This window comes from Gopherus flavomarginatus, chromosome 3 (assembly GCF_025201925.1).
Source record: "Gopherus flavomarginatus isolate rGopFla2 chromosome 3, rGopFla2.mat.asm, whole genome shotgun sequence".
NCBI lineage: Eukaryota > Metazoa > Chordata > Testudines > Testudinidae > Gopherus > Gopherus flavomarginatus.
In genome coordinates this window covers 50,422,720-50,449,725 of record NC_066619.1, presented here as the reverse complement: position 1 = coordinate 50,449,725, position 27,006 = coordinate 50,422,720, and the positions used below count along the sequence as shown (strand labels likewise).

Below are 27,006 nucleotides of genomic sequence, written 5' to 3'. Positions count from 1 at the left end.
CCCCTCTCATCTGCTCCGTGGAGATGGGGGGGGGCAAAGAGGAGGGGACACTCTGAAATCAGCTCCCCCCCTCCGCTCTGCACAGCCAGCAGGAGGGTCTCGGGAGCAGTTGCAGGATGGAGCAATGTGGGGAGAGGGGCACCTAAACACATGCTGTGGGCTGTGTCTCATCTGCTATCAGCTGGGCAGCACTTAAATCTCTGCTGCATGGCTGCCCAAGCTTGCAGTTTACAGGGAACACAGGTTGCTTCTTGTGGTTAACTCATAGGCGCTGACTCTGTGGGTGCTCCGGGGCTGGAGCACCCACGGGGAAAAATTGGTGGCTGCTCAGCACCCACCAGCAGCTCCCCGCCCAGCTCACCTCCGCCTCCGCTCTGCCTCCTTCCCTGAGTGTGCTGCCTGCCATTTATTCCCCTAGCTCCCTGCGCTTGTGCCACAAAACAGCTGTTTCGCGTGGCTGAGAGGGAGAGGGGAGGAGGTGGAACGTGGCGTGCTTGGGGAAGAGGCAGGATGGCGGTAAGGCGAGGACTTTAGGAAACGGGTTGGCATGGAGGCGGGGAAAGGGTGGGTTCAGGACAGGGCCATGGTGGAGGGGGCGCGAGCACCCACCTGTGCTGACTACCATAATTTTGCTGTATCCAAACTGAGATTCAGCCAGTTCTCATCCATGTTCCAATCTCCTCAGAGACTGTTTTGTTAATTTTCTTTATAAAGAATTGGGTAAAAGGCACGTATTTATTGCTACTAAGATTTTGAATAAAAGCTTATCTACGCTAGGTTTCTTAGGCATGTTTAACTCCATCAGTATTAGATACATTGGGAGCCTTGTGTCAATAAACTGCTAGTTTTGTTTTAAACAATGCCTGTCATGGTACTTAAAACACTAGTGGCCTGCTTTTGTTAGGAATCATAATGTTACTAACCCTGATGGACCTGAAATAGTAGACATTTCATAAGTTTTCAACCGTAGACAAGATTTAAGTGGACAAGGATAAAGTAGATGAGGGAGATGTTTCAGCATCTTTGTCCTGATTTCCTTAACCATAATGGCCATGTAAATTGAAATATTTAACAATCCACAAAAAAAATCAGCAATATGCAAACTCATATGCCTTATCAGAATATTGTTTCATAGATTTGTATAAGGTTGCAAAGTTCCAGGCCTGTTGAATCTATTTCAACAGTGGGGCAATATTTTAAATTATTTTTGGTCTGTTTGTGTCAGAGAGTTTTACAAGTTCACTACTTTTTTCAAACCAGAAGAATTTGTATACATTCCTGGACAATATTATAGCAATTAAATCATTACCAACTTGGTTAATGTTTCTAAACTAATCTTTTATTTCTAAAGATACCATACTGAATGGATTCTTTCCAATAATAATAACTAATAATAGTTGTGGGCAATAGTAGCAGGAGTATGAACTGACCCCCCCTGCTGTCCATCTCTCATAGACTCAAGGACTGGAAGGGACCTCGAGAGGTCATCGAGTCCAGTCCCCTGCCCTCATGGCAGGACCAAATATTGTCTAGACCATCCCTAATAGACATTTATCTAACCTACTCTTAAATATCTCCAGAGATGGAGATTCCACAACTTCCCTAGGCAATCTATTCCAGTGTTTAACTACCCTGACAGTAGGAACTTATTCCTAATGTCCAACCTAAATCTCCCTTGCTGCAGTTTAAGCCCATTGCTTCTTGTTCTATCATTGGAGGCTAAGGTGAACAAGTTTTCTCCCTCCTCCTGATGACACCCTTTTAGATACCTGAAAGCTGCTATCATGTCCCCTCTCAGTCTTCTCTTTTCCAAACTAAACAAACCCAATTCCTTCAGCCTTCCTTCATAGGTCATGTTCTCAAGACCTTTAATCATTCTTGTTGCTCTTCTCTGGACCCTCTCCAATTTCTCCTCATCTTTCTTGAAATGCGGTGCCCAGAACTGGACACAATACTCCAGCTGAGGCCTGACCAGCGCAGAGTAAAGTGGAAGAATGACTTCTCGTGTCTTGTTTACAACACACCTGTTAATGCATCCCAGAATCACGTTTGCTTTTTTTGCAACAGTATCACACTGTTGACTCATATTAAGCTTGTGGTCAACTATGACCCCTAGATCTCTTTCTGCCATACTCCTTCCAATCTCTTCTCATTCTGTATGTGTGAAACTGATTGTTCCTTCCTAAGTGGAGCACTTTGCATTTATCTTTATTGAACTTCATCCTGTTTACCTCAGACCATTTCTCCAATTTGTCCAGATCGTTTTGAATTTTGACCCTGTCCTCCAAAGCAGTTGCAATCCCTCCCAGTTTGGTATCGTCCGCAAACTTAATAAGCGTACTTTCTATGCCAACATCTAAATCGTTGATGAAGATATTGAACAGAACCGGTCCCAAAACAGACCCCTGCGGAACCCCACTTGTTATACCTTTCCAGCAGGATTGTGAGCCATTAACAACTACTCTCTGAGTACGGTTATCCAGCCAGTTACGCACCCACCTTATAGTAGCCCCATCTAAATTGTACTTTCCTAGTTTATCTATAAGAATATCATGCGAGACCGTATCAAATGCCTTACTAAAGTCTAGGTATATCACATCCACCGCTTCTCCCTTATCCACAAGGCTCGTTATCCTATCAAAGAACGCTATCAGATTAGTTTGACACGATTTGTTCTTTACAAATCCATGCTGGCTATTCCCTATCACCTTACCACCTTCCAAGTGTTTGCAGATGATTTCCTTAATTACCTGCTCCATTTTCTTCCCTGGCACAGAAGTTAAACTAACTGGTCTGTAGTTTCCTGGGTTGTTTTTATTTCCCTTTTTATAGATGGGCACTATATTTGCCCCCTTCCAGTCTTCTGGAATCTCCCCCGTCTCCCATGATATCCCAAAGATAATAGCTAGAGGCTCAGATACCTCTTCTATTAACTCTCACCAACCCTTGCAGAGTATAAAGGCTAATCTCTAGATATTGTAGTCAGTTACTTTGGTCGGTGCAGGAATTCCCCTGGGGGCTCTAGTGCCACCTGAACTGTTACTCTAGCTCTCTTCCATGCCCCAACGACACTCATCAGATATCCTTTTCAACCTGCCTTCCGGTCAGCTTAGTTCAGATTTCTACAATTGAGGCCTTTGCTGTAATGTTTTGGTGCCTCACTTGTTGGGTAGCCTTAAGGTTACTTAGCACATCAACCCTTTGATTTTTGGTGCTTGAACCAACTTCAGGTACGCGAGATCTCTGAGGTGGGTGTGGTAACAGCAAGAGCTGCTCTCCCAGAGATGGTAGGTGCCTCTGCTGCAGGCGTTTGATTTCCATTTGAAGGCCTGGAAGAAGCTTGAAAACTTCTTAAACTGGAGAGTACTTGAAGGCTGAGATTGCACTGTATTGTCATGAGCCGGCCTTTCACCTGTATAGCGTTTTCTTCAAGGGCGGACAGAGAGAGTCTGTTAGTAAAGCCAGCTTTCAGTGACTGTTTTTAATAGAGATCAGCAACTTCATGCACTGGGTGTTTAGCCTCAAGGCCACCACAAGCTGAAGGGTCCTACATTCTCTTTTAATAAGCGAAGTCCAAAGGGTTTTTGAAAGGCTTCAGAAAGTTTTGCTGGTTTGCCACTAACCATCACTCTGCCAGACCTTTTATTCTATGGCCCTTGGTCACGTGTGTCCTGAGTGTTTGTTTTGAGGCTACAAGATCAAGGGTTGGATTTTTTGTTTTGTTTTGAAAACTTTTCAGATTACACCCTTTTCCCCATTCCTTTTCCTTGGTGTTAAGACATGGTGCTGCAGGAAATCAATTTGCTCTTGACAAAGAGCCATCAAATAATGTCAGTGGATAAGAAGATAGCGTTGTGATGCTGGCAAACCAGATGGATCATAGTCTTAGGCCAGTTCACTTGTTTGTTAGTATAGTATAGACTGTTAGATTTAAGAGTATATTCAGGCTGATTTACTTGCTATTAGGATAGATCAAAGTAAATGCTGAATGTATAATAAGCAGGACTGGCTATAGGCACCAGCAAACCAAGCACATGCTTTGGCGGCATTCCGGTTGGTTTAGGTATGTGGGTTTTTTTGTATTCAGCAGTTGCGCTCTGAGGTTTTTGTTGTTTTTTTTACTTGGGGTGGGAAAAAACCTAGAGCTGGCCCTGTGTATAAGTATATATTTAGATGTTTAAAGGTCCTGAAAACTAATAGGGCCTTATTGCATTGTTCTTACTTATCAATTCCTGTTATAATGTAGCAGCAAACATTTACATTTGTGTAAAACCCTGTAACTAAATTACCCACCAAAGAAATCTTGTGAAATGCTAATGAAGGACTTAAGGACTTTAACAGAAAATGCTGCTTTCAAAGCAACTGATCATTGTGTGTGATATTTGAGGTCAAGGACTCTTGAGTGTAAGCAAAAGAAAATCCCACATGGTTAAAGAGACTCTCAGTTCATTTTCTGTGAGAAGAAGATAGAGGATGTGTCTTTGAATTCATATTTATATCTCTGGACTGTTTGAATTCTAAAAGGGCAGAATAACTGAACAAGAGGATGCAGATCCCCATAGTTATTCTGGGGAGCCCTGAAAAGCTTTTAGGAAACTGCCTATTACATCACTGCCACCATTTGGAGTTGCAAACTATGATTTACTGGTTGTTCTATTTTACCTGCTTTAACCTCTTAATAACTTTCTTTTTTCACCCTAGTTAATAACTTATACTTAGTTTTCTATAAAATTGGCTGCCAGTGTTGCCTTTGGTATAAGGTCTGGAGTACCAGTTGATCTGGGGTGAGTGACTGGTCTATTGGGACTGGGAGAAAACTGATGTGGTGTGTTTTTTGGTTTTAATATCGTTTTATCACAGGGTTGTTTGAGTGTCAGGATAGACTTGAGAGGCTAAGGGGACTGTCTGTGACTCCATGGCAAGACTGGTATAATGATCCATGAGTTCACATTTGTTACTGGCTTGGTGAAATCTAATTATAGAACATACCACCAGTTTGGGGTGTCTGCTGTTGTTTTCGGAAAGTCTGCCCTGAGATAGGCACTCACAGTGCTGAGCCACTCCAGACAGCATGACAGTCAGTTTATTCCAGATACTTCCTGATGAACAAAAGATAAGGGTATTGACCCATCCTGAATCCATATCTGAGCCATGAAAAAGTCAAAGATGATTGCTCTGGGAGCATGTGTATCTCTGCCTCTTCTAGAAGAGTATTCATTTTATGCTCTAGACCTGTAGATGTGTACATGCATGTACCTAAAGCTGCAGTTCCTTACATGCATGTAGAGATACTTACAGTGGTTGGAAAATATTTTCTATTTGTAATAAGGAAACAGCACTACTAGTTTGTTTTGGCTTTTGGCCTCTGGTCCACTCTACATGTTTTTACAAAACTACTTAGTAGCAGTCATGGCCTATGTATGCAAGCTGAGTGTGTCCCTTTTTTTGACAATTAGCTGATCAAAGACACCACTGAAATATGTCATAAGGTCAGTTTGTCACACTGGTGTATTGAAATCACTAAAGTTCATAGTAAACTACTTAAACGGCCAACTTTTCCTCAGCACACAATTGGAGAATATATGAACCCTACTAAACAATGATCTCAATGCAAAACCTTCCTGTCCCAGGATAGGAACAAAGACATTTTTCTTCAGGTGATTGCTCATGTCCATTCCACGATAGATAGGTGTGCTCGCACCCCTGGAATGGTGACTCTATGGCATGGTGTAAGGGGTGCGGTGCGATCCCTCAACCCCTCAGTTCTTTCTTGCCGCCAGTGAAGGTGAATCGGAACTGCTCTGCTCCAGCTTGTGCAGCTTTCCTCTTGAACTCTTGTTCATTCATAGTTAGCAGTAACTGTCGTTCAAGTAGTTTAGGTTAGTGTTAGTTTAGTTTAGCGTGCCTGGGTCGGGCCATGCCCCTTGCCCCAGGCTTTAGGTTGTGCGACACTTGCAGGCGGCTGATGCCAGTGAGTGAGTTTATGCTGTCAGTGATCACAGCAAGATTTCCAGATCCTTCAAGCCTTGAGCCAAGAAGGAAAGGGACATTCGTCTTCGAGGCATTCTGATGGAGTCAGTGTTGACCCCGATTCTGGTGCGCTGCTCCGAGTCAGCATCAAGTACCGCAGTGTCGGTATGTGGCGATCCTTTGGTGCCTTCCACCAGTCGGCAGTGCTCCCCGTCTGCGGGGCACGCCAAAAAGGCTAAGAGGTCTTCTCCACCGAGACACCGGAGCAAGACCAGGGGAGAGACTAGACCCATATTGGGCAGTTCTTTATGCGTGTCAGCCTCCAGGCCTTTGACTCAGGTTGAGCAGAACAGCCTGGCCCATTCAGCGCGGATCTCCCCGAATGTCCGGGTGCCCTCCATGCTGGAGGCCCTGCAAGTGACCCGGGACCTTATGTCTCTGCCGATACCAGGGGCACTACCGCCATTGGCTCCCCGGTCCAGAGGCAAGCCACCACTTGGATCTCCACCTGCTCGGTACCATTCACGGTGTAGGGAATGTTCCCAATGTGGTTCACCACTCAACAACTGACCCGTGTGCAGTCCACGCTGGTCTCCATCATCCCCCACCAGATTGTTTGGCTGGGTTCCGACTGGCAGGGGTTCCAGGCACTGCTCTGCCTCAAGGGACTGTAGACCTCCGTGAAGGGAGTGGGCCCTGTTAAGACCGGGACAGAAGGCACTGAAGGTCCTCATCTCCGAGAGGATACCATAGCCCATCGTGTTACGGGCTTCGACGCTGTTCCTGTTCTTCGTCTCACTCCAGGACCCCGCCGCGTCACCCCTTCCACAGTCCTGGGCGTCGATCACCTGCACCTTGCCATCGCGGATCCACCTGTCGGAGCCGATTGCAGAGCAGCTGCTACTGGTGGTACTCCAGTTTTTCCACTCCGGGATCACGGTCTCGTGATTGGCACTGTTCCCAACATCACCACTCCTCCCTATCCCAGGACAGTGGCCGGTTGTATGCCAGCCCAAACTCCCTTCGTAGTCCTCAATCGATGAGACAGGCTAGTCAGTCTGAACAGCCTGCTCCGCTGGTGCCACAGCAGGTACAGTGGCACCGGGCTCCTTGGCTGGCACCGTGGTACCAATGGGCCCTGTGGGCCCCAGTGCAGCCACTAGTGGTGGTTTGCTTGGTGGCCAGAGCCTTGGCAAGACTGTTGGCCTCCCTCTCTTGGCCTCCCAGAAAGGAGTCAGTGGAGTGTTCATCTCTGGTTCAGCGCCGGGAGGGCAACCAAGTGGTTGGACCTCCAGTATCAGTGAGTATGCAGAGTACCTCACCCCCATCCTCATCCTCCCCGATGAAGCAGTTAGGGCCCCTCCTCCACCTGTTCCGCAGGAGGACTCTAAGGCCCACCAGGAACTGTTGAAAAGGGTGGCATCGAGCGTCAACCTTCAAGCCGAGGAGGTGGTGGAACCCTTAGACTCGCTTCAATGTCCTCTCGGCCTCAGCACCAGGCAGGGTGGCCCTCCCACTCCACAAAGGAGTGGCAAAAATTTCAAATGCCTTGTGCCAAACCCTGGCTTCCTTTCCCGCCCATCTTTATGAAGGCAGAACGTCCACCAAGAGGCATAAATACCTGTACAGCCACCCTAACCCTAACTCACTGGTGGTCAAGTTGGTCAACCACAGGGAGAGGCAGGGCCAACCAGCTCCTACTCTGAAAAATAAAGACTCAAGGTGGCTGGACTTATTTGGGAGAAAGATTTATTCGTCCTCAAGCTTTCAGTTAAGGGTGGCAAACCATCAGGCCCTCCTGGGACAGTATGAGTTCAGTTTGTGGTGCTCTTTCCAAATTTGAGGTCTCCCTCCAGAAACGTGACAAGAAGGAGTTCAAGGCTCTGGTACAGGAGGGTACAGCGGCTGCCAGGGCGACCTTGCTGGCAGCATCGGATGCCACGGATACGGCTGCAAGGTCTGTGGTTTCCATGGTGTCCAAGAGGAGGGCTTTGTGGCTTCTGCTGTCGGGGCTATCCAGCGAGGCACAGAATTCCTTGCAGGACCTTCCGTTCGATGGCACGGCCCTGTTTGCAGAACAGAGGGACGTGAAATTGCGCGGCTTGAAAGATTCCCGCACACCACTTAAGACACTTGGGCTCTTTGTCCTGGCTCCAGCCAGGACCAAGTTTAAGCCTCAGCAGGCTCCCACCCAGGCCACCCACTCTAAATATGAGCCCCCTTATAAAAAGTGATGGGACTGTAAAACGCCTGCAGTGGCAGTCCCTGTCTGCCCCCCAGCCTGGGCCTTCCAAGGGCCAACGGGTGGGGAAATGTCAGTTTTGATGGGATGCCTGGGGGCAACTTACCAGTTCATACCAGGGATCCACCCGCAATAAAGTTTCCCTTCTCCATCCAGTTGTGTGCTTTTCTCCCTGAGAGGTTGCAGCTGACCTCGGACTGTTGGGTCCTCAACACCGTCTCCCAGGGCTACACCCTCCAGTTTACCTCTACCCCACCTAACCACCGTCCATCGCCATCACTCCTGGGGGACCCCTCTCAAGAGGCCCTGCTCAAGCAGGAGGTGGGGAGCTCCTTGGCCTAGGAGTGGTGAAAGTAGTACCAGCACAGTTCAGACATGAGTACTACTCCTGCTACTTCCTTATCCCGAAGGCCAAGGAGCGGGTCCTCAGGCCTGAACCAGTACATGGTAAAGCTCAAGTTTCGCTTGGTCTCTCTGGTCTCCATCATCCCCCTCCCTGTATCCCGGGGACTGGTATGCTGTCCTCGATCTACAGGACACGTTCTTCCACATTCATATATTCAAGGGACACAGACGTTTCCTCCATTTCATGGCTTGGCAGGAACACTACCAATTTACAGTCCTCCCATTTGGCCTGTCCCAGGATATTCACAAAGTGCATGTCTGTGGTGGCGGCCTACCTCAGATGAGATAGGGGAAGATCTGAACCCAATGACAACAACTGGCTGGTCAAGGGCAACTCCACGTCTCAGATGCGGGATCAAGTTGCGCTCCCCCTATCCATGTGTGCAACTCTGAGCCTGTTGGTAAATGACACCAAGTCCATGTTAATCCCAGTGCAGCGCATAGAGTTTATCAGGGCAGTCCTGGACATGATGTTGGCCAGGGCCTCCCTCCCACTGCACAGATTCGAGACCCTGAAAGGGCTCATCGACACAGTCACAAAGTTCCCTGTGACCACAGCCAGAGCATGCCTGCAGCTCCTTGGTCACATGTTGGCGTGCACATATGTGGTTTGCCACGCCAGGCTCAGGATGAGGCCCCTCCAGCTCTGATTGGCTGCAGTGTTTTCCCAGTCCAGAGACAGGATGGAAAAAGTTCTCCTTGTGCCCAAACTGGTGATAACCTCCCTACAATGCTGGTCCTCCCCAGGGAACATGCTTCACAGGGTCCTGTTCAGGGGCAGGCCCCCATCTGTGGAGCTGATGTCTGATGTGTTGGACCTGGGGTGGGGAGTCCATGTGGGGAACATTCAGATCCAAGGTCTGTGGTCCATGCAGGACCTTGTCCTGCATATAAACGTCAAGGAGCTCAGGGTGGTCTGGCTGGCATGTGTGGCCTTCTGCTCACTGCTGGAGGGCAGAGTGGTCAGGGTTCTCACGGACAATACAGCCTCAATGTTTTACATCAGCAGTCAAGGCAGGGTCCACTGCTCTGCCAGGAAACCCTCAGGCTGTGGGACTTCTGTATAGCCCACGACATTTGCCTACAAGCCCACCACTTACCAGGTGCCCGGAACTCGCAGGCGGACCGTCTGAGCCGAGACTTCTCCTCTCAGCATGAATGGTCACTACACCCAGAGGTGGTGCACAGGATTTTCCAAGAATGGGGAACTCCCCAGGTGGACCTATTCGCAACTCGGCAGAACTGCCAGTGTCCTCGTTTCTGCTTCAGGGGTTGGGCGTGGGCGCCATCTCCAATGCCTTCCTCCTATCCTGGTCAGGCCAGCTTCCCTATGCCTTCCACCCCAATCCCACTGATCAGCAATGTCTTGGAGAAGATAAAAATGGACAGGGCCCAGGTCCTCCTGATTGCCCCGGCATGGCCAGGGCAACATTGGTACGGGACTCACACAAGGCTGGAAGTCGCCTTGCCGTGGCTGTTGTAGTCCCGCCCCCAGACCTGCTCTCCCAGCACAAGGGCCGCCATCTCCACCTCAACCTAGTGGCACTCCATCTCACAGCATGGCTGTTCAGTGGTTAGGCCAGGAAGAAAGAACGTGTTCAGAAGGGGTTCAACGCATCCTTCTGGAAAGTAGATGGCCCTCCACATGCCGGGCCTACCTGGTGAAGTCTCAATTTTCCCAGCGGGCAGCTGGTCAGGGCATTTCACCCATGGCTGTTTCTATCCAATTCATTTTAGAGTACCTCCTTCACCTTAGAGCCCAAGGCCTAGCACCCTCGCCCATCAAGGTGCACTTGGTGGCCATGTCAGCCTTCCACCAGCCAGTGCAGAGGCACATGGTATTCTCCTATGCTATGACTGGCCAATTCCTTAAGGGATTGGATCGTCTCTTCCCATATGTCAGGTCCCACTTGGGGCCTAAACTTGGTTCTGGTCCGGTTGTTGGGTCCTCCGTTTGAGCTGCTAGCTATGTGCTTCTGGTCACACCTGATGTGGAAGGCAGCCTTCCTGGTGGCAATCACATCAGCTAGACGAGTCTCGAGCTCAGAGCCCTGACCTCCGAGCCCCTGTACACGGTGTTCCATAAGGATAAGGTCCAGCTCTGACCACATCCTTTGTTCCTCCCCAAGGTGGTCTCCACCTACCACATGAGTCAGAACATCTTCCTGCTGGTGCTCTGTGTGAGACTGGCTCTGGCCTTTTATCTGGAGCAGACTAAGCTGTTTGGGAAGTCCTCGCAGCTCTTCATCACCTCAGCCGAACGCATGAGAGGTTGCCCGATCCGACATCAGCGGCTCTCCAACTGGATTGCCTTGTGTATTCATACGTGTTACGACCTGGCAAGAATCCCCCACCTCTGATCATGAGGGTATACTCGACTAGGGCGCAGGCCTCGTCGGCTTCCTTTTTAGCCCATGTTCCCATTTAGGACATTTGTAGGGATGTCACATAGTCTTCAGTACACACATTCACCTCGCATTATACGATTGTCTCCCAAACCAGGGAGGATGCTGGGTTCAGCATGGCTGTACTCCATCCTGAGTGTCTGTGAACTCCTACCCACCTCTAACGGATATAGTTTGGAATCACCTATTGCGGAGTGCACTTGAGCAATCACTCGAAGAAGAAAAGACAATTACCTTTTCCGTAACTGTTCTTCGAGATGTTGCTCGTGTCCATTCCACATCCCGCCCTCCTTCCCCTCTGTTGGAGTTGTCTGGCAAGAAGGAACTGAGGGTGGGGGGAGCACGCAGTGCCCCTTATACCATGCCATAGAGGCACCACTCTACAGGTTGCTGGGGCACTCCCCTATGGGTATTAAGGGGAAAAACTTCCAGCACCAGTGCACATGGGGAGCACGCACGTCTGTTGTGGAATGGACACAAGCAACACATCTTTTCCGTAACAGGTGTTCAAGATAACTGTCTTTTTCTGTCAGACTGATATGCAAGAAACAGCTGATGACAGCTAGAACAATGTTATGCATGTTGGGACTGATGGCCGCAAATTAATTTTTTAAAACCTATGGCACATCGCTTCACAAGGCAACCTCGTTTGACCCTGAGATCCCAGCGGAAGCAAGAAATTTGGGTGCTTACATCACATGCAGTTAACAGATGACAATCAACTCAATCTGCATTTGGGAATAGACTTCCCTATTTCTCTTGTCCAAACTGTAGCAACCACAAATGTATCAGCGAAAGAGAGCCTATGCTCAGAGGCTCCACATCAAAGGACTTGGTGTATTCAGGAAAAACAATTACACAATGTTTTGGACAGGAGGGTAGTGCTGGATGCATTCAGAGCTTTCATATTACTATTATCCCAAAAGGTGGTATGGTTGATAAGTCCTATTGGGCCACTATTTTATATAAAACAGGGACACGCTAGATCCCCTCAGGGTCAGAAAGCCTTGCTTATATAGGAGTGGTTGCAGGATTAGGAGTTTTTTTTCAATAAATTCTTCCAGTGAACATTCCGGAATAGAAAGCTACTTATCTTCGTACAGCACCGAGGAAAAGCTCCATTAGCAAGATATCCACTGTAGAAGTAGGCTCTTGTAGTTGTCTTGGAGACCAGGAACAACACAGGTTTGATAATCCTAACAATCCTGTACTGACCCAGTCAGGTAGGGTTCTGAATGCCATTGTAGGTGGCCAAAGCCAGTTCCATCAGGCTGAGAATCGGGACTCAGATCTTCATACTGACTGGGATACCCTGCTCTGTCCCATCCCAAGAGACCTTCCTTAACAGCCTGGCTCCTGACAGGATAAGGAGCTTGTAGCCATGGTGATCTTCAAGAATATACTTTGTTTCTGATGTTTTTTTGGAAATCGTCTGCCAGAAGGACCTACACTTCCAATTGGAAGAGTTTGTAACGTGTCTCAAATTTAAAACAAAAAACCCTTTTAAGTTTACTTTAAAACTTTTGAGGCCTGATTCTCCTTACACCAATTTTACACTAATACCACTTGATTTCAATGTAGTCACCTGATTTATACCAATGTGAGTGAAATAAGTTAGTTCATTGGTATATTAATAAACCTTAATGAACAGCATATTTTACTGAGTTTGTGGAGGAGGAATTGGTTTTAAAATAAGTTATGAATATTTGAAAGTACAGGCATGAGCATGCACAGTTTTTTTAAATATGGAGATATATACCTATCTCATAGGACTGGAAGGGACCTTTAAAGGTCATCAAGTCCAGCCCCCTTCCTTCACTAGCAGGGCCAAGTACCATCCCTGACAGATTTTTGCCCAGATCCCTAAATGGCCCCCTCAGAGATTGAACTCACAACCCTGGGTTTAGCAGGCCAATGCTCAAACCACTAAGCTATCCCTCCCCCTAAAGTTTAAAGTTCCAAAGAGAAACATTCAGAAGTCAGTAAATCTCATGTTAAAAGTTGTTCCAGGAAGGAAATTTCTGCCTCAGATATATTGTTTTCTGCTCCTCTTCTACTTGTTAAATGTAAACCTAATCATAATCCAGTTAATGTATTCCTTAAAATATACATACTTTGGAATATGACAGAGTTAGCAGTGCTGGGGCAATCGTAAATCTTAGAGTTACCTGTTTTTATGTTTGTTTGATCTGACAACCTTATCTTTGCATTTAATTCTAGAGTTTTGCACTTAATACTAAAAATGAGCTCTTTAGAGTTGACCAGAGCCCCAACAAAGAGAGGCAAATATTCTTAGTCTTGTTTTGTGGTGAATATGGAAGAGTAATTTTAATATGAACACAATTAGTTGTTCCTTTTCTTATGTATGTGGAAGCAGCTCTAGTTTCTATTTTTTGATCACCTTTTGCATGCACACACAATAATTAACAGTTCTCAAAAGGCTGGCTTTTTGTTTTTAAGGTAGTGAACTGTCTGTCATAGGTGTGACGAGGAGTTAAGTAATACCTTTTATTGAATCAACCTCTGTTGGTGAGAGAGACAAGTTTTTCTTCTGTGTGGCTCGAAAGCTTTCCTATCTCACCAACTGAAGTTGGTCCAATAAAAGATATTACCTCATCCACTTTGTTTCTCTAATATCCTGCCACTGACGTGGCTATACACTGTCATATGTGTATCATATATGCCTTAAGGAGCTGAAAGTTTGGAAGTGTGGTCATGGATGCTGAATTTGATCTGTTGGGTCAGCTTCACCTTGTGGCCTTCTGCAGGTTTCACCCTTTATATTGAAAAGCTTTTCAAAATCAGCCCATAGTTGTTTAGTTTTACCAGTAGCCTCCTGTAGAGTAGATTCCACTGAAACATTCAAGAATGACAACTTGACAGATAACCGGTAATGTAGGCACTGCATTTTCAAATACATTTTAGGGTTAATGTGTGAGAATGTGAATGAGTATTCTAGAATTTCACTTCCGTTGTTGATAAAGAAGGAAATATCTGGTCATGGCACTACTTGGGACAGCATGATGGGTCTTGCACCATCTCTATAGAGTTGTACTTCTTGTAATAAATGGAGTATTGACCAAGAACATAAGGACCATAATTCATTATAATGTGGTATGTGACCTCCAAATGATTGCTGCTGTTTCATTTATAACTTTGTGTCTTAATTAAAATGTTTCTATAATGGTTTCTTGTTCAAAAAGGGTGGGTACAAAGGCACATCAATTAAAATGAGTGATGATTTGAAAACAGGAAATTATCCAAATTTCATTTAATACGAATTCAAAGTTAGAGACCTAACCTTTTTATGGATTAAAATAAAATCCTGTTAAGTCTGAGGACTTTTTCCATCTGTAGTTTTTGAATAAGTCTGTTTGCCTGTTTCCTAGAGAGTGTTGGGGTTTTTTAGGCTGAAACAAGTCCTATTTAAATTGTGTATCATAACAATATTTTTCAAATTCCTTTATCACATTACTGTCAGGGAGTGGAGCAGTTTGCTATCTGAATTTTTGATAGATTCTAAGCAAAGTGTATAAACTCAGAAGATACCAATTAGCTAATACAGCTTAGATAACATTGCATAATTGACTTGTCAGATGTTTATCATCTTACCTATCCTTGAGGGACAAGACAATCTATGTTCTAAATTTCTATAATCAAAAACAGTTTGATCATGGACAGAAAGGACTGCTGCTTTGGATCTGCATGTATTTACTGTTTGTTAGTAGCTCATCTGCTGAGTTTTGCTGATTAAAATAGTGTTGATCGCTGCTTTTCCCATTAACTGTAAGACAGTATCTGTCTTGTCTAGTGCAGGAAAATTCAGGATAAACTTAAGAGGTAGTACATTTTACACACACTTATGGTAGGAGCTAGGTCTGTATTTTTGTTTTATGCTAATAGACTGTTAAGATTTTGGTCCAAAGTAGACAGTCCTTGTACTTTATGCTACTGGATTAAAAATGTAGGAAATCAGTACTGCTGCAGATGAACCAAGTTAATTCTGGCTACTATACCAAACATAAGCTTTAAATTCAAATTTGCTACATATAAAACATGATAATTTCTTCTTGGAAATTTCAAGATGTATTACGGTAGTTCAACAAAACAGAGAGTTCCTGTAATCGGTTTCCTGTTATGTACAGGTTGTGGAAAAACTGAATTCAGACTCAAGAATTGCTGACAGGGCTACTTCATTTCCATGAGAACATTTGTACATTTGTTTAGTTGCTGATGAAGGGAAATTGAAACGAAACATCATCTAAAGGTTAGCTACCTTCAGTTTCTATGACCCTTACATAGGCCTATTTAATAGAAGTATTTATGGATACTGGAAGCCTCATTTTCTCTTTGCCCTGCTCTCTCTCCTGGCATCTGAGAAGGCCCCCCTTTATGACAATGTGAGAGGCGCAGTATCAGTATGAAGCCCAGCTGCTGAAGAGAAAATCTTCGATGCTCATGGGGGGAAAAGAAAGCAATACCAGAAGTCCTAATTAGCCAGTGATGATTGTGTATGGATGGGTTCACACACACAAAACTGACACAATCCCTATCCAACAGATACTTTTTACCCCATAGATGTTCACAAAGCAGTCCTTCAAAATGATGTGAAGAGTATTGGGACTAGCCTCTCCACATTATAGCAGAGGGTGGTAACTGTTGCTGAAAGAAACTGGAAGGTCTGAATCCTTAAGTACATACATACATACTATTCTTACAGAAAAATAACTGACCAGGTATTATTATTTTATCATTGGTGGTTATTGGTTAATATAATAATAAAAGCATCCTGATTGGTTATACCACAGTGTTTTAATATCATGTGTTGCAAAGCGCCACAGGAGACACATTAAAGAGCCACTTGCAGCTCAGGAGTCTGTCACTGCCCTAGACAGAATTTTAAGAAACTTTCCACTCTAACGAATTAAGGCACGTTGCATGCACCAGATCAGTGTGCCTCTCCAGCTGCCAGAGAATTGTCTCATGCTACTAGCCCCGAACATATTATCAGAGGAAGGATCTTAAGAGACATATTGGACCTCAGGAGATGGATCTTGAGCCAGATGATCAAACCTCATCTGATGAGAATATTTGAGTTTCCTCTGCTGCCACCTCCCTGAGAAGATGTGATTCAGTTCCATGAGCTGATAGAGAGAATGGCCTGCACACTGAAAATTCTATCTGTCAGTGGAAGAAGTATCTCATTCCGTATCTGACTTTTTGGGGTGTCCTTCCAAGGGTAAAATCACTCTCCCTGTACAGAGGGGGGTACAAACATAGCTGGTTGTAGTACAGTGCCTAGCACACAGGGGTCCCGGTCTGATAGGTGTTGTGATGTAACTACTGATGGTACGGTGCTACTACTACTCTACTAGTATGTGGCTGAATCCTGCCTCTGAACAGGTTATCTCCAAAAAAGGCCAATGGTCTCTACCAGTTGAGGGTTTTTCCTGTTTCATATTCACCTTGTTCCTAATGCACTAGCTGCCACTGTTGCTCTCCAGAGAATAAGAGGAGGGATGGGCTCATTTCACCCCGTTGAACAAGAAGTTAAAAAGCTAGATGCCCAGGGAAGAAAGATCTTTTCTTCAGCTTCACTGGGCATTAAGGTATATAATTAGCTAGCTGTAGTGTCCAGATACCAGTACTGTCTGTGGAAGAAGATGGCTATATTTGATAAATCCATACCTGAGGAGCAAAAGAAACTGGTCAAAGCTTTTGTTTCTGAGGACTGGTTAGTAGCCAGGCATGCATTAAGAGCTTCCTTTGACTCCTCGGATGCAGCTTTTAGGATAGCTTCAGTTATCACCTTGAGGTGCCATTTATGGATCTGGTCATCTGGTCTGCCTCCTGAAGCAAGAACCCAAGTGGAAGGCCTTCCATTTGAGGATGATGAATTCCTTAGTGTTAGAGCTGATATGCAAAAACCAGAGGGTACTAGAGCTATGGCTATAAGTCCTCAAGATCTGTCAGTCACTTCGAAGATTCGGAGTTCCTATTTGCAGATCCCCAGGACAGCCTATTTTCTTAGTTTTCAGCCTATTTTGCTCCCAAAAGATTAAATCAGCAACAGCTGAAAAGAAAAATTTACATGTCTCCCCCAAAAGGGGAACTGGCTACATCCTCACCTTCTTAGCAGAGATATTTGAGAGCCTCAAACCAGCTGTGAGTCATTTACCTACTGCCTAGCTCTCCTCCTCCCTTTGGAAAACCAACTTTTCCACTCCTTCAACTTCTGGTGAGTGCCATCATTGCAGACACAGAGGGATTCAGGAAGTCATTCAGAGGGGTTTCTTCGTTCAATTTGACATCTGCTTCCTCCCAGTCCCTCCTTCAGGGATCCCTATCACCAGTATCTGCTAAGAACAGAAGTCTGCTCACTATTGGAGGCAGGTGGCATAGAAGAAGCCCCCCCCAAAAAAAATGGAAAAGGGATTCTATTCCATATTTCTGGGGATGAAAGTCTTCTACTCATTCTAGATCTGTGAAAGCTCACTTCAGCAACCTGGTAATTCATGGACATTGGAACTCCTGGGGAAAGAATATGCATATGAACATATTAGAACTGAGAGCAGTTTGGCATTCTCTCAAGTTCTTTCTCCCACATCTGCAAGACAAAGTGATACAAGTAGATCAGATAATATGACAGGAATGTTCTAGGTCAGCAAACGAGGAGCTCATTTTAGACAGCCGTGCAAGGAAGCTGTGGAATTGTGGAACCGGTGCATTCATCATTACATTTATCCCATAAAGCAAGTCCGCAGCCCATGGATCTTTTGAGCAGGAATAGAAGACAGCAGCACAAATAGTCACTTGAAGAATTCAGTAGTAATGAAATATTCTCTTTGGGAGTATCCATAGATAGATCTGCTTGCAATGAAATGCAATTCAAAATGTCCAAAGTTTTGTTTTAGAGCAGAAGCAGACATTCTGTAAGTGTTGTAAGTAAGACCACAAGAAGTAATTCTTCCGCTCTACTCCATGCTGGTTAGGCCTCAGCTGGAGCAATGTGTCCAGTTCTGGGCACCACATTTCAGGAAAGATGTGGACAAATTGGAGACAGTCCAGTGAAAAGCAGCAAAAATAGGTTGTTTTCTAGACCTTTACTCATGAGGGAAGATTGAAAAAAATTGAGTTTGTTTAGTCTGGAGAAGAGAAGACTGAGAAGGGACTTGAAAACTGTTACAAGGAGGAGGGAGAAAAATTGTTGTTCTTAACCTCTGAGGATAGGACAAGAAGCAATTGGCTTAAATTGCAGCAAGGGAGATTTAGTTTGAACATTAGGAGAAACTTCCCGTCAGGGTATTTAAGCACTGGAATAAATTGCCTAGAGAGGTTGTGGAATCTCCATCATTGACGATTTTTAAGAGCAGGTTAGACACAACTCCATCAGGAATGGTCTAGATAATACTTAGTCCTGCCATGAGTGCAGGGGACTGAACTTGATGACCTCTTGATCTCTTCCAGTCCTATGATTCTACGATTCTGTCCATATGAGATGCATTTATGTTCTAGTGGGAAATAGATTTTCTCTATGGTGTTCCCTGTCTGTACTCATTCAAAGTATTATAAAGAAAATAAGAACAAGGTCAGAATATTTTGACTTCCCTAGCTTGGGCAAGACAGAAATGGCTTACAGACCATCATCTATCCAAAATAATGTTTGTCTATCAGTAACCACAGATTTCCTGACCCATTTGAGTGGCTGGATTTACTTCCCAGAACCACACTCTTGATAGCATGGACCATGGGACCTTGCAACGTCTCATTTTATTTGAATTCAACAGATTTTACTAAATTCCAGTAACAATCAACCTGCGGCTGCTATGACCACAAATGGAAAAAGTTTTCTATTTGGGCAGATAATATTAAGAGATCCAGCATCAGCCTCCTCTATTCAGTCCCTTCTAGAGTATCTGCTTCATTTTAATCCATTAGGAGACTCTCTCTATCATTCGTTCAAGTACACTTAGCTATTTCTGTGCACCAGGTACTAACTGATAAGACTGTATTTTCCCATGGCACAGCTGAGAGATTCATGGAGGAATTAATGAACATTTTATCATCCAGTCAACCTACACTGAGAATGGATCTTACAAGATGGCTTGAGTTAAATTGAAAGTGGATTTATTCACTGCTGTAAAAAATTTTCAACTATTTTCCTAAGGAAAGGTTCATTTTCAGGTGTTGGTATAACCATTAAAACATGTTGATTTGCAAATAAATATAGCCTTTACACTAAATTTGGTAAGTTTTATTAGCTAAGAAGATGCACTTTAGTTTTGCAAATGTATTTAAACAATTACAGACGCTTCCCAACTTACGCAAGGCATTCCATTCTGGAATACCTTGCGTAAGTCGAAAACGTATACCCAACCATTATGCGCAAACTCCCCATCCCCCCTCAGATTTCTAGCTTACGGAACTTTTTCTGTAAGTGCGGATTTGTTTAAGTTGGGTTTGCGTAACCTGGGGGGCATCTGTGTGTAGCTTTAACATACTGAATAAATGTATCCTCGTTTTTACATTTTATTATGTTTGAAAATCATGAATGTTTCTTACGATGTGATTTTGTACTTTTGTCAAACTGCATTTGAGTGGGAAATGGAAATTGTATTGTTAAATGTGAAGGGAATTAAGGTCTTAAAGTATAGAAAAAGTTGAGAACCACCACATTATGAAAAGTAAAGGGAATAACTTCTAACATTAAAGTTCAAAAGTGGTGTGTTTCAAGATATTTAGAAATATGTTAGTGTGTGAATTGTGGAGTTTGTGGGGACTGTGTTGGTTTAGCTTGGGGAGACCAAATAGAGGTGAAGAAAATAGAACAGCATTTTATAAAGGGAACATTTAAAAATGTTTCCTCTGCAAAAATTAATGGTTTACTTTAACATATGTATAGAAGATTCTTTTGTCCTCTGAAGAGTTATTGTGCCCAAATTTGGAAACTAAATTCTCATGAAAATATAAATAGTAATTTTAGTTCTGTAGTAAGTTTAGTAGTCATCTATTGTTGAGCCAGTATGCAAGGACTGTTTTATAGCTTTACGTTAGTCTACATTTTAGATGCGCAAAGCAAAGCAGTGTGATAACTGAGAAGGGGAGTAGGTATTGATTTGGCTACGGTTAGCGTTTGCATATAGTCTGTCTAGAGTAAATAAATACAGTTCTGGTTTCTGCTCACTTTGATTTGCCGATTATGGGCTCTTTGATGTTAAGGTATTTTCTGATTTTTGTCCCTGCATATGCAGTACTAAGAATTTTCTTGCATTGAGTTTGGTAACATTGGCCTCAACTGTTGGTTGAGCCAAGACTTCTCATTTCATTTTTTTCAGTTGGAGTTAGACCAGTAGCTGAAACAAAAAGACTACACAAATAAAGTGGAAAGACTTAAATCTGTTAGCCAAACAAGTTATATTTTTCTATTAATCAGATTTTTCTGTTTCTTTTTTCTGAGCTATGAGCTCCAGGAAACTTTGCGCCATCAACACTACTACGCTAGTGTTAAATTTTTAAAAAATGTTAATCCATTAATAGTTTTCTGTGCTTAAATATATGCAAGATAGTCCATTTACATACCTGTAAAAAGACTAAATTGGTACGGACGTGTGTATGTAACTACAGCTAAATCAATCTGCAACTTGCTGATCTTTTGTCATAAACAGATAGCTAAGGGTTAATGCCTCTTTCACCTGAAGCACCTGACCAGAGGACCAATCAGGAAACCGGATTTTTTTCAACTCTGGGTGAAGGGAAGTTTGTGTCTGAGTCTTTGTTTCTGTCTGCCTGCTTTCTCTGAGCTTTGGAGAAGTAGTTTCTGCTTTCTAATCTTCTGTTTCTAAGTGTAAGGACAAAGAGATCAGATAGTAAAGTTATATGGTTTCTTTTCTTTGGTATTTGCATAAATATAAGTGCTGGAGTGCTTTGATTTGTATTCTTTTTGAATAAGGCTGTTTATTCAATATTCTTTTAAGCAATTAACCCTGTATTTTGTCACCTTAATACAGAAAAACCATTTGTATGTATTTTTCTTCTTTTTTTATATAAAGCTTTCTTTCAAGACCTGTTGAAGTTTTCTTTTCTGGAAAATTTCAGGGAAATTAAGTCTGTACTCACCAGGAAATTGGTGGGAGAAAAAAATCAGGGGGAGATCTGTGTGTGTTAAATTTGCTAGCCTGATTTTGCATTCCCTCTGGGTGAAGAGAAAAGTGCTTTTGTTTCCAGGACTGGGAACGGAGAGGGGGAGTCACTCTGTTTGGATTCACAGAGCTTGTGTCTGTGTCTCTCTCCAGGAGCACCTGGAGGGGGGAAGGGAAAAAGGATTATTTCCCTTTGTTGTAAAACTCAAGGAATTTGGGTCTTGGGGTCCCCAGGAAAGGTTTTTCAGGGGGGACCAGAGTGCCCCAAAACACTCTAATTTTTTGGGTGGTGGCAGCAAGTACCAGGTCCAAGCTGGTAACTAAGCTTGGAGGTTTTCATGCTAACCCCCATATTTTGGACGCTAAGGTCCAAATCTGGGACTAAGGTTTGACATGGTGTGCAGCGGTTAGGTTTGACATCTTTATATTCACCTTTTTTGAACATTGTGATGAATGGTAACCAGAAAATTAAAATAAGATTAATACTCTTAATGTTTGGAACCAGTAAAGCAAAAAAACCCAAAATTACTGTGAGGTAGATCAGTGATACTCAGACTGAGGCTCAAAAGCCACAAATAGCTCTTGAATGTGTCTCCTGTGGCTCTTTGCAGCACATGATATTAAAACACTGTGTGATTTAATTATTAACTAATCTAAGTTACTAACCAGTCAAGATGCTTTTACCGTGTTATTAATCAATTGTAGTTGATAAAATAATAATACTTGGTCAGTCATTTTGCTGTGAGAATAATATACTATATACACTAAATCTTCCCCGTCACACTGGTTTTAAATATAAATATATAGTACTATAGTAAATGAAACGGTGAATTCACATTACTGTGGCTCTTTTGGGTAATGTTGATCGCTAATTTAGCTCCTGAGGTCTCCATATCACTGAGATAGATGTATGAAGGTGGTCCAGTTCAGATTGCTATTATATTCCGTTGTTTAATAGTTATATAGAACACCTTTTAAGTATGCTTGGTGCATTATGAAGACAACTGTCCATGCCACTTAGTGCTCTAAAATCTAAATATTGCAAATATAATTGATAGGCAAAGGGGGATTGTAGGGGATGGAAAAGAGAGATTAATGGTTTTAGCCATTTTACCAAATATTATAGAGGGAGATGTGATAAAATTTGGCACGGGCCTGAATTTGAGGAAAGAAGAATGTGAAAAGTGAGTTTAAGTGACCAAGAGCACTGTGGACTGGTTAGTAGTGATGGAAAAGAGGGAAAGGGTAGATAGTCCAGAAGGAAAGAGAAGTTCAATGTTTGACAAGTTTATTTTGAGAACAGTGGTGTTAAGACATCCATGAGGAAATATCAGAAAGACAGGAAGATGGATGAGTCTGGAAAGAATGGGAGAGTTTGGATTGGAGAGAGAAATTTAAGTAACCAACACAGAGATAGTGACACACCATCAGAGTATATTAGGTCATTCAGGGAGTTTGTGAGGAAAGAGAAGAGAAGATGAAGGACAGACTTTTGGGGAACAACAACAGAGATGGAGGGGTCAGGGAGAAAGAATGCAGCACTGAAGGAGTACCTTGCAATGTGTGGGAAGTTAGGAAGGCGAGGGTATAGTAATACAGAAGCCCAAAGAAAAGAAGGTCTTCGATGTAGCATAGAAAATGTGCATATGAAAGAGTGGCCATGATGTGGCAAGAAGTTCATTTGTGACTACTGAGTTAATTGTTTGCAGTGTTTTTGTAGCTGTGTTTGTCCCATCATACTAGAGAGACAAGACGGGTGAGGTGGTAATTTTTTATTAGACCCAGGGCTTTGGAGCTGAGCCTGGAGCTGGAGTGCGGAGCAGTGGAGCTGCAGGTTTTTGCCTGGAGCTGGAGCCGAGTCTGAGCACAGCTCCAAATCCCTGATTAGACCAACTTCTGTTGGTGAAAAAGACAAGCTTTCAAGCTACAAAGAGCTCTTCTGAAGGACAGCTGAAGGACACCTACCTTGTCTCTCTATTGGGTTAATTGTAAATTGAGTGGTTAGGAAATAAGCTGAGCTGGAGCAGATCAAGAAAGCAGTAGTTGTATAATTTTTTTAATAAGTTGTGCTTCATAGTTTTGATTAAACTATAAAGTCTTTTTATTAATCTTTAGGGGGAAAGGAACAATGGCTTTGATGTCCTCTATCATAACATGAAACATGGACACCTATCAACAAAAGATCTAGCAGATTTTATAAGAGAAAGGTAAGTATTTACCTTACTATTCCTGAATCTTAGCACACCTGTGTGTGTTTACTTTTGAAAGTTTGATTACGTAATGTGATGGTATGTATATATTTTTTTTTATGGCTTTCACAGGCTCTGCTATATTTTTCACCCCTTTCAAGGTTCTTTAGGCATACTCCGTTTGCTTACAAACACGTTGTCTCTTGCGCTTCAGTTATTAGTTCATTTCTATTTTGCAGATTTGATTTAGCTGACATTTGCCTTAGTGAGCTAAAAAGGGTAGAGAGAGAGATGCCAGAATATTCAGTATCAAGAGTCAACTGTTTAAACTTTTTTTTTTAGTGTACTGTTATTTAATTGTTTGAAGAAAACCATTTATTTCTTTTCTTAGGCAGTAAAAACAATATTCGTTCTAGAAAGATTAGCGTGATCATTGTGCATAAAGCGAGAACAAAGACACCCTCAGGCTCCAGTATAATACCTTGTAAAATGAAATTTTCAAATTTAAAAAAACAGCAGAAAAAAGAGACTGGGAATGAAAATAGAGTAAATGGGGATGTGAGAAAAGAATATAACCAATATATACTGTATTTTCAGAATTGGCAGGAGTGAGCTGCAGGGCTAGCAACGTGATACTTAGGCCAACAAAATGTGGGTGTCATATTTGTACATGATCAAGGGTAAATGCTCAGCAAAAACATAATGCAGACCAGCTTTTTTTTATCATATCTTCCACCATTAATGGGACTCGTAGCAGAGGTTTTTTTTGTTCTTGCTTATACACATAGTGTAGAGCACAAACTAGAATTTTATAATTCAGATTGTTTATCAAATGACTTTAGAAAAGAGCTCTTAATATAGAGTTAATACTGTAACTTACAAAAGGGCACATTTTTATTGGACAAGTATAAATTTGTGGAACTATTACTCTAAGTCTTTTGGGTTTTTTTAGGGTACTTTAAAACTTAAGGGACTTGACATTTAAGGACAATTTTTTGTTTTTAAAAAAGTAAATATGTGAATTCTCCAAGGAATATTAGACTTTACTGAAAGATTGAAAGTTTTGTATAAGTAAGTATTGCAGGTTTAGGACCGTCAACAAAAATTGACCCATATAATTTCAAGATATAGCTAAAGGAAGTTTAAAACTCTAAGGATTTTATTGTAGTTTGATAATGTAAAGAAGGAAAACACAAATTGTGGAAAACGATTGATTTGATCATTTTCACGATTTCTCATACACTCATAAGAATATAATCATTAGAGGCATTCACTTCCCAGATATTTCTTTAATTAATCTTAGTTTTAACCAAAATTGAGATTCATTTGAGCATTCGTTCTTAGGTGAAAATTCAATACAAGAGGAGCTAGATTTCATTGTAAAATCATGGTCGAAACAAGGGAAAGTGAGTCTTGCTGTTCTCCAAAAGCCCATCTCAACACACACACTTCTGGAACAAAGGAAAGTTTCAAATTGAAAAAATAACTTCATTTTGTATGAAATTAGGTTTTTAATTATGAAATTAGAAGTAGGGAAAAAAAACATAGTGCCTGAGAGAATTAGGGTGATGGTTAAAGAAAATTACCTACTGTCTGCTGTGTCAAATCAGTGCTAATTCATGACTGCTAATTTGATTTACATTGGTGTCTTGGAGAAATATTGAGTAATTGGTCAGAAATAGCATAAATCTAGCTGAGACTGGTAATTTGAAAGAAAGTTTTACATTTTTAAATACCCACCTAAGCTATTTGTCAGTAATCTTTGACTAGCCTAACTCATGAAATGGTAGTGGAACAGGAAACAACATAGAAGTATCCACCTGATTCAATTAATTTGTTGTTCATTAATTTCTAAAATTTCTATAGCTTATCTAATAGTATAACAAGCAATGTAAGTCATCATAGTAGTACAAATAATTATCAGTAATCACCCTTGATTGATACCTCACTAAACAAAATTATCTACAAAATGCTATAAAAGTGCATTGACGTTTTCTTACCCTTTTTTCTGTTAGTATAGGAAGGAAAATGGGAAAGAGAGGTCTCTAACTGCCAGCTTCTGGATGAGTAGGAGAGCTGTATAATTGTCACAAAAGCAGCATATCCCTGCTTCAGTGTTTTGAATTGTAAACGTTCAAGAGGGATTGTTTAAAGTGTGTTTTTAAAAAAACCTATCATATAGCTACGTTTTATCTCTAAATTTGGCACCGAAATGCAGTCTTTTGAAGACAAGTTAAATCAATGCCATGTGTAATCCAAAACTGTTGATGTGCAATCCATTCTTATCTCAGAATTGTGCTCTAAAATCAAAGTCTCTGGTTTTTTTAAATAAATAAATAAATAAGCCATTATGGTTTACAAAAACAAAAAACCCCAAAAACAAAGCAAGAAAACTTTCTAAATCTGAATGAAGTGTAAGTTGATGCATTGTTGTCTTTTTGAGTTTGGAGTCAATAGTTCCGCCATGCAAATTGTCCCTATTCAGTGGAGTGTTGGTACTGAAACCTAATGACTATTAAATGTCAGTATTAATATATTAAATTGCTAAATGTTTTAGTGGTCCCTTTCAGTTAATCTGCCTATCTCACGAATTCAAACTAGGTCCCATATCTTCCCACGTACCAAAAGCGCTGAAAGTTCCTTACCAAGCTGCCAAAACTTCCAAATTCCCATGACGTCTTGTGCAATGAAACCTTTTTGTTGTCACGGAAAAGATCTGTGGCACATAAAAAACATACAGATTAAAATAAATTGAACTTAATAATAACTGACTACATGAATGATGTTGTATTGATATTCAGTTCCATTTTAAACTGGATAAAAACCTCCAATTTTGAGCTTACTTAAAGGCACCACAGTCATGTTATTCTGCGCCATTGGAATATTATAGAAGCTGGATGTCCTTTCTACAGAATTTAGGTCTATGGTGCTGTGGATTATGCCGTGGTTTTGCTATATTAAGATCCTTACAGCACTCAGAGCAGCAAGAATCTGAAATATTAATATTTTTAAAATCAAACTCTTTAAATTACTTTTTTATTGCATTTAGTGTCCACATTTCAGTATGTTCTGTCCAAATATATATGAGAAAACAGTCCCCAAAGACATTATAATATAAGAAAACAAAGAACATGCCAAGGGAAGTGGAAGAGGTATAAAAATATATACTTTGAGGGTCGCTGACATTTATTGTTTAAAACAGTGGCTCTCAACCTTTCCAGACTACTGTACCCCTTTCAGGAGTCTTGATTTGTCTTGCGTGCCGCCAAGTTACACCTCACTTAAAAATGACTAGTTTACAAAATCAGACAGAAAAATACAAAAGTATCACTGCACACTGTTACTGAAAAATTGCTTATTTTCTCCTTTTTACAACATAATTATAAAATCGATTGGAGTATAAATATTGTGCTTACATTTCAGTGTATAGTATATACAGCAGTATAAATGAGTTGTATGAAATTTTAGTTTGTTCTGACTTTACCAGTACTTTCATGTAGCCTGTTGTAAAACTAGGCAAATATCTAGATGTGTTGATGTACCCCCTGGAAGGCCTCTGCGTACCCTGAGGGGTACACATACCCCTGGTTGAGAACCAGTCATTTAAAGTGAACGCCTCTCTACCTAAAACATAATTTCTTGTAGGTATCATGGTA

At 42.3% G+C, this 27,006-nt stretch overlaps 1 protein-coding gene across 6 annotated transcripts in view; it reads left to right on the top strand.

Annotated features, from left to right (window-relative positions):
- FCHO2 (FCH and mu domain containing endocytic adaptor 2) overlaps nt 1–27,006 on the top strand; it is a 228,201-nt gene that overhangs the window by 9,079 nt on the left and 192,116 nt on the right. For all 6 annotated transcript variants that reach the window (XM_050945258.1, XM_050945259.1, XM_050945257.1 and 3 more), the window contains exon 2: nt 23,277–23,368. In XM_050945258.1, the coding sequence (XP_050801215.1) occupies nt 23,277–23,368 (92 nt within the window). The remainder of the gene's footprint in view (nt 1–23,276; nt 23,369–27,006) is intronic.